Source organism: Galeopterus variegatus, unplaced genomic scaffold (assembly GCF_000696425.1).
Source record: "Galeopterus variegatus unplaced genomic scaffold, G_variegatus-3.0.2 Scaffold2246, whole genome shotgun sequence".
Taxonomy (NCBI): domain Eukaryota; kingdom Metazoa; phylum Chordata; class Mammalia; order Dermoptera; family Cynocephalidae; genus Galeopterus; species Galeopterus variegatus.
Genome location: NW_007728357.1, coordinates 27,404 through 35,464, shown reverse-complemented (window position 1 = coordinate 35,464; position 8,061 = coordinate 27,404). Strand labels below are relative to the sequence as shown.

At 42.2% G+C, this 8,061-nt stretch overlaps 1 protein-coding gene across 1 annotated transcript; it reads right to left on the bottom strand.

The window, feature by feature from the left end:
- Positions 1-642: 642 nt before the first annotated feature.
- On the bottom strand, positions 643-6,513 carry BMP10 (bone morphogenetic protein 10). The gene is made up of 2 exons (XM_008581061.1): positions 6,022-6,513; positions 643-1,729 (listed from the first exon to the last, which is right to left on the bottom strand). The coding sequence occupies exons 1-2, from the start codon at positions 6,353-6,355 to the stop codon at positions 789-791; spliced, it is 1,275 nt and encodes a 424-aa protein (XP_008579283.1). The 5' UTR covers positions 6,356-6,513; the 3' UTR covers positions 643-788.
- Positions 6,514-8,061: the final 1,548 nt, after the last annotated feature.

Sequence of the window (8,061 nt, the reverse complement as noted above, 5' to 3'; positions counted from 1 at the left end):
CCTTGCTATCCCATTGCCTCAGGAACAGATTTCATTCTGAAGTCCCTTCTGTTTCTCTTTCTTGACCAGGTGCTGCCCTCTGGGGTGCATTGGTCCCCCATGGGTTCTTTTGTGGCTCTTGCACCTCTAAGGCCGCTGCCTCTTGAAGCCATTTGGTTTCTGTATCAAATAAGCCCTCCCTTCAAGCGTCCTTTACCAGGCTCCACTGCTCTGAGCAATAGCAGAAACGCAAATGACAAAAACTATACTTACGTTTCCAGGGCATTTAAGCAATGTAATACTTCCTACGATGGTTAAATTTCTGGGGCAAGTTATCTTGACATTAACCCTACTCAGAGAAGAGGTGATTACGAACATGCCATTGGCCTTTAGTGTATGCACATTTGAGCAAGCCATGCAGTCATGCACGAACATGAGTGTAATCAGCCTCTATAGAACCAAAAGATGTTCATAAGTTCATGTATGTACACATATACATACACAATTTGTGTCTTTTGACCCTGTATTTTGCTTAGGGGTTGCTGTTTCCAAACTGATATAGAAGAAAAGTAGTGTGGGCTTGTCATTTGCTGTTAGAGATGGTAATGACAGCAAATGGCAAGTCCAAAGAAAAACAGATAGGAAGGGACTGGACTGTATAGCAAAATATGCATTTCCTAAAACAAACCAACCTGACCATTTCCCTAAGGCAGCAAGCTTCTGTTGTCTGTACACCCTTATTAAATAATCTTATTAAATAGGAACACAAAATATACACATTTATAGTTATTAAATAAGCCACTGGGATCCTATCTGCAGCCACATTCCGACACGGCCATGCCTTCATATTTAAACTTGTAGGTGACGACACCTTTGTCTAAATAGAGGATGGAGATGGGCTCTAGCTTGGTGGGCACACAGCAGGCTTTGGAAGCCTTCTGGGCATTCTTGAGGTGCACCAAGGCTTGGATAATTGCATGCTTGGTGGGTGTTAGGTGCTCTGCCAGGGGGTAGTTGCAAACACCGCGGCATTCATAGGCTTCATAGCCGGGTGGAGCGATGATCCAGGAGTCCCATCCAATCTCCTTGAAATCGATGTAGAGCGGGGTCCTCTTGCAGTAGTTTCCTTTGGCATTCCTTCTGATTCGGGCAGTGGAGTCATAGATAATGTTCGATCTCATCTGCAGCAAAGCCTCTTCCCCAGGTCCACTGGAGAAACCATCCATGCCCAGGTTGTCCAGCTCCATAAGCTGCTCATGGGCAATCATTTCATTCAGTTCCTCCTTCTGCTCCTTGTCACTACTTTGGTCATCAGAAAACACAATGAGCAAAGGGTCATGCTTGTTCTGGGCACTGGTATCTATTTCCAGGTGTCCCCTGCCAGCATCTTCGGCTTCATCATGTCTGCTCTCGATGTGGACCTCCAGCTGGTGGGTGGATGAGCCTGACTTTTGCCAACGTCTGGTGGCATCTGTGACATCAAAAGTCTCCCACTCACTGTTGGTTCCATAGATCTCCCCTGACACCAAGACTAGCATGCTTCTTTCACCCTTGCTGTCCCCTTTGCTCTCTAGTACCTCAAAAATGGTAATTTTCCTGTCCACTCCATCATAGATTATGCGATCTCTTTGCACCATCGTGTACAACCTGAGTTCAGCCATGATGACCTCTTCATGGTGAGGGATGGACACATTGAAGAGGAGAGGGTATTTTCGGAGCCCATGAAAAGTAGCTGGTTGGGAAAACAGACCTGGAAAAAAGGAGACTTGCGAAAATCAGATTTGCGGTATGTCTCAGAGAAAAACAGATGCTTATTTATGTAACAAGAGAGCCTGTCCACGCAGCAAGCTTGACACAGAAAGAATGAAGGGAGAAGATCAATGAAAACAAACACAATGTCAGCATTCTGTGACACAGAAAGTACTGGAAGGTCAGTGGCAGTACTAAATTGAGCCAAGCTGCCAAGACTAAAATGGGAATGGCTGCCTAATGGAGGGGAGAAAACTCACCCAGCCTTGAGTGGTTTATCAGCTGCAGAGTTACAGAACTGGGAGGGACCTTGGAGATGGTGTGGACAAGCCCCTAATTTTTTTAATCAGTGAAGAGCCATCAAATGGGACATGTGGCACTTGCTCTTTTCTTGAAGTTTTTTATGGATAAGGACTTCATGGCTTTTCATATTTGTATTTGTAATGGGTGGAGGTCCCCAAATGGTTGGGCACTGGTCTTCCTAAAAGACCTCCATTTAGACAAGGGGTTTGTAAACTACGGCCCGCGGGCCAAATTGGGCCTGCCACCTGATTTTGGAAATAAAGTTTTATTGGAACATAGCCCTGCCTATTTGTTTCTGCATTGTCTATGGCTACTTTCAACTCTGCAACAGCATAATTAAATAGTCACAACAGAGAGCATATCGTCTGCAAAGCCCAAAATATTTACTATCTGCCTGGCCCTTTATAGAAAAAGTTTGCTGACCCCGGCTCTAGACAACAAGGCCTGACAAGGTCAATAAGATATTCCTAAATGAAAGAGGTCACAGCAGTTGATTTTTGAGTGAGTGGTCCTCTATCAGTAGGAATGGGAGAAAATGAATCTTGAGGATACATTAGTTGCCTTAGTCTTGTACCACTAGCACCTGGCATGGAGTTTGGCACATACGAATCACTCAAGAACATTTATGAAACAACTTCAGGTAATATGTGTCTGTGAGGAATCCCTGAGGGCATCTGTCATCAGATTATTAAAAGGTTCCATGACACCAAAGATATTACGGACCAACAATTGAGGGATTCTCTGTCATCTTTGGCAGTGTTTCTCCAACTGTATACTTAATTCATAATTTCAGTGGGGTCCCTGTTCCAGATTCTACTCTTTTAATATTTTTCTTTATCTTGATCTGCTTATTTTACATTTACTTCCTCTTTTGGACTTGTTCTAAACAATAACATTTATGAAAAGAGGGGTTTGAGGATAGTTATGTTGAAGTTTTTTAAATCCTCATTAATACAAATATATAATGATTTTACATGATTCATATATTCCCCTGGGAGCCACCTAAAATCATCTTACACACTGCCAGTGGGAAATACTGACCTCTGGAATGGATTTAAACTTTCATCATGGCTCTCAAGACTAGCTATAGCCAGGTCTTAACCTCTTGATCCAACCCTAGCTCCCATTCACCCCCAGAACATTGCAAGTGCTCATCAATATGTTGAATAATCGAATGAAATTGTAAACACTCCTGTTTCAAGTAGACTGATATCTTTACCACCTGCCAAAACACCCCCCTTTTTTCCCCATATTTTGTGTCTTTGTGTATGTTCCTCTGACACCTGGAAAGCCCTCCCACCTCGCCTCCTCCTGTCCCACTCTGACTCCCCCCTGTAAGACCCTTCTTTCCTCACCTCTCTATCTGAAGTTCACTCCCCTCTGAGTCACTTGAGCACCTGCTCTCCATATCTTTCCTTTGACCCTTGTCATTTATGACCTCATATTTCAGTTGCCTCTTTATGAATGGATCTTCCCAATTAGATTGCCATCATCCTGGTGGCAGTTACCATGGCTCAAACTCCCTTCCATGTTTCTATCCTATCATGATGCCTTAGACAGAAGCAGTGCTTTAAAAATATTGATTAGTTGATGATTCTGAAACACAGACCAAATTGATTGATGGGCATGACCTATGTCTTTAACACATCATCAAACTTGACATAAGAGACAGAAGTAGCTTGGGAGTTGCCCCCCTTTATCCCCCCCCCCACTATAAGAATGGAGGAGACTTGACTCCCCTTGGACAGGGAACATGAGAAGACCAAAAATGGAAGAGTCGGCTAGTTTCTCCATCCATGAGAAAAATGCAGAATAAAAGCTCAATGTAGCAGGAGAAAGAATTACAAAGGCGAACAAGGAAACTTTTGGTGGTAAATTGATAAGTTCAGTATCTTGATTGTGGTGATGGTTTCAATGGATATTTACATATGTCAAAACCTATCTTTGTATGTTAATTATATCTCAATAAAGCTGTTTAGAAAAATAAGTTCACAATGAAGTTCTGCACATGTGCAAATGCAGTACATTATACACAAAGGAGCTACAGTTCAGGGCAAGAGAACTACTGTTTGTTGACAAATTTCACGTGCCAAGTGCTTTGCAAATGTGGTCTTATTTGGGTCTTACAATGATCCCATAATGCAGGTATTGGTCCTCTTTTCATTTGCACAAGAAGAAATCGAGCCTCGATGCAAAGAACCGCTTTCCCCAAATGGCAAAAGGGAGACTTGAGGGAGGACTTTGGAAGTGGCGCTTGTTTTCCCCATGTGAGTTAGGTTTGGAGTTTCTTTGATCTTTGTATTCTAGGGAGCTGCACTGAGCAGACCCAAAGTGTCAAAAGAGACGATAAGAGCCAACAGGGCAAGCCCTGGGTGAGGATTCCTCTCCTCAGGCTGTGCATTTCCACCCGCAGACTGGAAATTGCAGGCAGCTGGATTGCCCACTGAGAGATATGCCCCTGCCCTCACTGATCTCCAGTGATAGCAAGCTCAGAAAACCCCGTATCCTGACCTGAATCATCCAAATCCTCCACAAGAGTTGTGAGCACTAAAAAAGTCCCTATTTTCCCGGATGATACAAACATTTTTACACCCACACACTGAGCCATTAAGGCTCAGTGCTGAGAATGAGGAAGGGCTCCCACAGAAGGTGGTTGTTCATTTTCAGTTCAGACTCACCCCCCCCAAAAAATCCGCAGTCTCAGCTTGCCAGTTCCATTAGAAATATGTGGCTAAATAGAAATTTTGGTGATACAACTAAATTTTAAAAGCAAATAATATTTTAGGGACTGTGAAATACCTATTCAACATTTACTTCAATGCCCAGAATATTAAGCACTGGTCTTCCTAAAAGACCTCCTAACTTATTAATAATCACTAAAGTTTGTTTGTCACTTCATCACAAATGGAGTGCTTTCTTACCCGTAACTTCTTTTGAATCACTCAACTGTGTTATATGGCATTATTGCCCCCATTTTACAGATGAGGAAATTGAGGCTCAGAGAAATTAAGCTAATTATTCACAACCAGCTCTCAGAATTCCAAATCCTGAGCTATTTCTTTGCCACTACCCTTCTGCTTTCAGGAACAACTGGCCAACATTGATCAAAGATTCCTTTTATGCTTGGTTAATAACCATAAAAGCATAATTGGTAAATATTAAGAAATTAATTTCTTCGGACCCACAACGCCTACCATAGATATTGGGGGGGGGGGTGTTTGTTTGTTTACGTACTAGAACCATATTAAACAAATGATTAACTTGCTAGCTCATTAGATTTAGTTATTAATTTAAAGATCTGGAAGGAGAAAACACACTTTTCTCACCAATAGTGTAAAGCTTGCACATTGCTCTTCATAGTGATACAGAAATGATAAGCTGGATCATTAATTGGGCCACGCACACTTCCTGGAAACTATAAATAGTACTTCAAGGATGTACATGACACATCAAACACAACTTCAGGAAGAAATCTCTGAAGTATGTTTCCATGTTGTTTTGACATTTCTCAAATAAGGTCACAAAATGGAAACTCATTCAAAGTTTGAACGAAACACACATCCCAACTTTCTGCTTTTTGACTGTTTTCATCATTTCCATTCTAAGTAGAAGTGACAAATTTTTTAGTCAATTTAAAGCCACAATGGAAATTGAGGCTTATCTGGAAAATGACAAAGCAATAGATCAACATTAATTCTTTGCATTACTCAGTATCTAAATTAAATTTTTAAAAAGACTCAATTATGATGTCCAAATGACAGACATTTTGGGTCTTTCCATTGAAGGATGATTTTAAATATCTTTTTGAGTTCTGAAATGACCATATAAATGGTATAGACCAGACGTACATTGTTTTTGTGTATCTGTGTACACACGCCCTTGTATAGATGTATTCACCCTTATCTGTATCATTCCCGTGCGTTGTAAATCTTCTTACTGCTTCGTGGAAAAAATCCAAATCAAATTTCATCAGTGAAAATGTAAACTTACCTTCATTCTTGAAACTCCTAATGATGTTGGCAGAGGGCATGGAGGTCCGATCTGTTGCAAATTTGTTGTAGAGTTCCAGCATGTACTCTGGTGGGTCAACCTTGGCTGAATCCTGCATAGGGATGTCAGAGAGGTTCAATGTCTTGAGAAATTCATCCTTCATGCTCTGTAGCAGTGTGTTAAAGTCAACACCATCTTGCTCTGAGAAGACATCATCAAAGAGGGGCATGTCTTCTTCCAGAGGCGACTGCTCAAGGCTCATGATGGGACTGCCAGAAACCGAGTGAGCCACCAGGCAGAAGAGAGCACACAGCCGCAGGACTAGAGAACCCATGACTCCGCTCAAGCCCCCAGGCCGATCCAGGAAGGTTTAACTCTCCTGGGCTCTAAGTGGCAGTTTTATCTTGTGGAGCGTAAATGTCTCCTGTCACAGGAGACAAGTTTGGAAAACTCTTCCTCTCTCTCCCTCCCCCTACCACCCTTGCTCTCCCCTCAAAAGTCAGGTTGCAGTAATTGGATAACAAAATCCCCTATAGGGGCCTAGCCTTTCTTATCTCCCCAATGTAAACTTGTGCACTAGATTTTTGTTTCTATCTTGCAATCCCTTTTTCTTTTAATGAGCATTTTGTAAACAATTCCACATTCTGACACTGGTTGAGAGATAGGATAATTTTCTCCCTGTAAAGGCTCTGCTTCTCTTCTTTTTAATTCACTTCCTTTTGGCAGGGATGCCTAAATCCTGCTTTTGTAGAGCTCACTTTCACACATGCGTGTAATAGGTATTAAGAAACAACATAATACACTTCAATGGTGATACATATAAATGTGAGTGATAGGGCTTACATCCACAAATAAACATTTTTTTTTTTTTTTGTCTTTTTTCGTGTCCGGCAACGGATCGCAACCCTCAGTGTCGCGCCCATACCGGACCGGGACCGGCAACGGGATCGCAAACCTCGGTGCCGTGCCCGCACCTCGCTCAGCCAGTGAGCGGGAACCGGTCTGTATGTGGGATCCGAACCCTCGGCGGGAGTGCCACCGCGCTCCCAAGCGGTGCACTGTAGCAGTGCGCCACCTGGCCGGCCCCACAAATAAACATTTCTCAAGATAGACCAAATATTCAACATCTCCAAATTAAGTTAATAGAAATAAATGAATTTATATAAATTTTTAGAAGCATATATTTTTTAGAAACAGGGAAGTATAAACTTCATGTCAATAGCCTTTTTCTTACAAATCTGTTCTGGCTAAATGGCTTTTGAAAAATAAGGCAAGTGCTTAATTATAATGGCAACTAAAACATATTAGGTGCTTCCCACAAACAGGCATTATGCTTAGTGCTTTACGTATATTATCTAATACACTCCCTATGAAAACCCTATTAGTATCCTCATTCTATACATGGGTCGCTGAAGTTCCATTACAAAGCTACAAAGTGATGGAGCCACGATTTGAACCCAGGAAGTCTGACTTTTATGAAAAAGAAAACAATCATACTTTTAAACCACTATTCTGCTAGACTAGAGCATGGGCAATAAGCACTGAAAGGGTAACCAGTGCCCAGACCAGCCCTGCACCAGGCAGTCACAGTCAGGGGACAGGTAGCAGTTTGCAGCTAGATATGGACCTCAGGTCCCTTGCCTGTGTAATAAATTGTTAATACAAACGAAAGCTCTGCCCGATTGATATTTTATGACTAAATCAAATCAGTCATCAAGAGGCTCCAGACAAAACTTGGCAAACAACATTACTAGACAGATGAAAAATGCCAAATGCCTTGGTCTCAGGAAAAATATGGTAGAATTGATTGTGTGTCCAGTTTAGTAAAGTCCAATCAGATTTGTCACACATTCCACCTTAATTAGTGGCAATCACAGCCATGGCGCAGTCAGGGTGGCCCTGTGAACAATTTCAGGGTGTGATATTCCCACTGAGGCAGTGATGCTGGTGTCTCTCTGACTTGTTCAATGCACTCCCTGTGCAACTACTCAGGTGTCCTGGCACTGTGTGCAGAGGACTGTAGCCAGATATTTGGTAGAC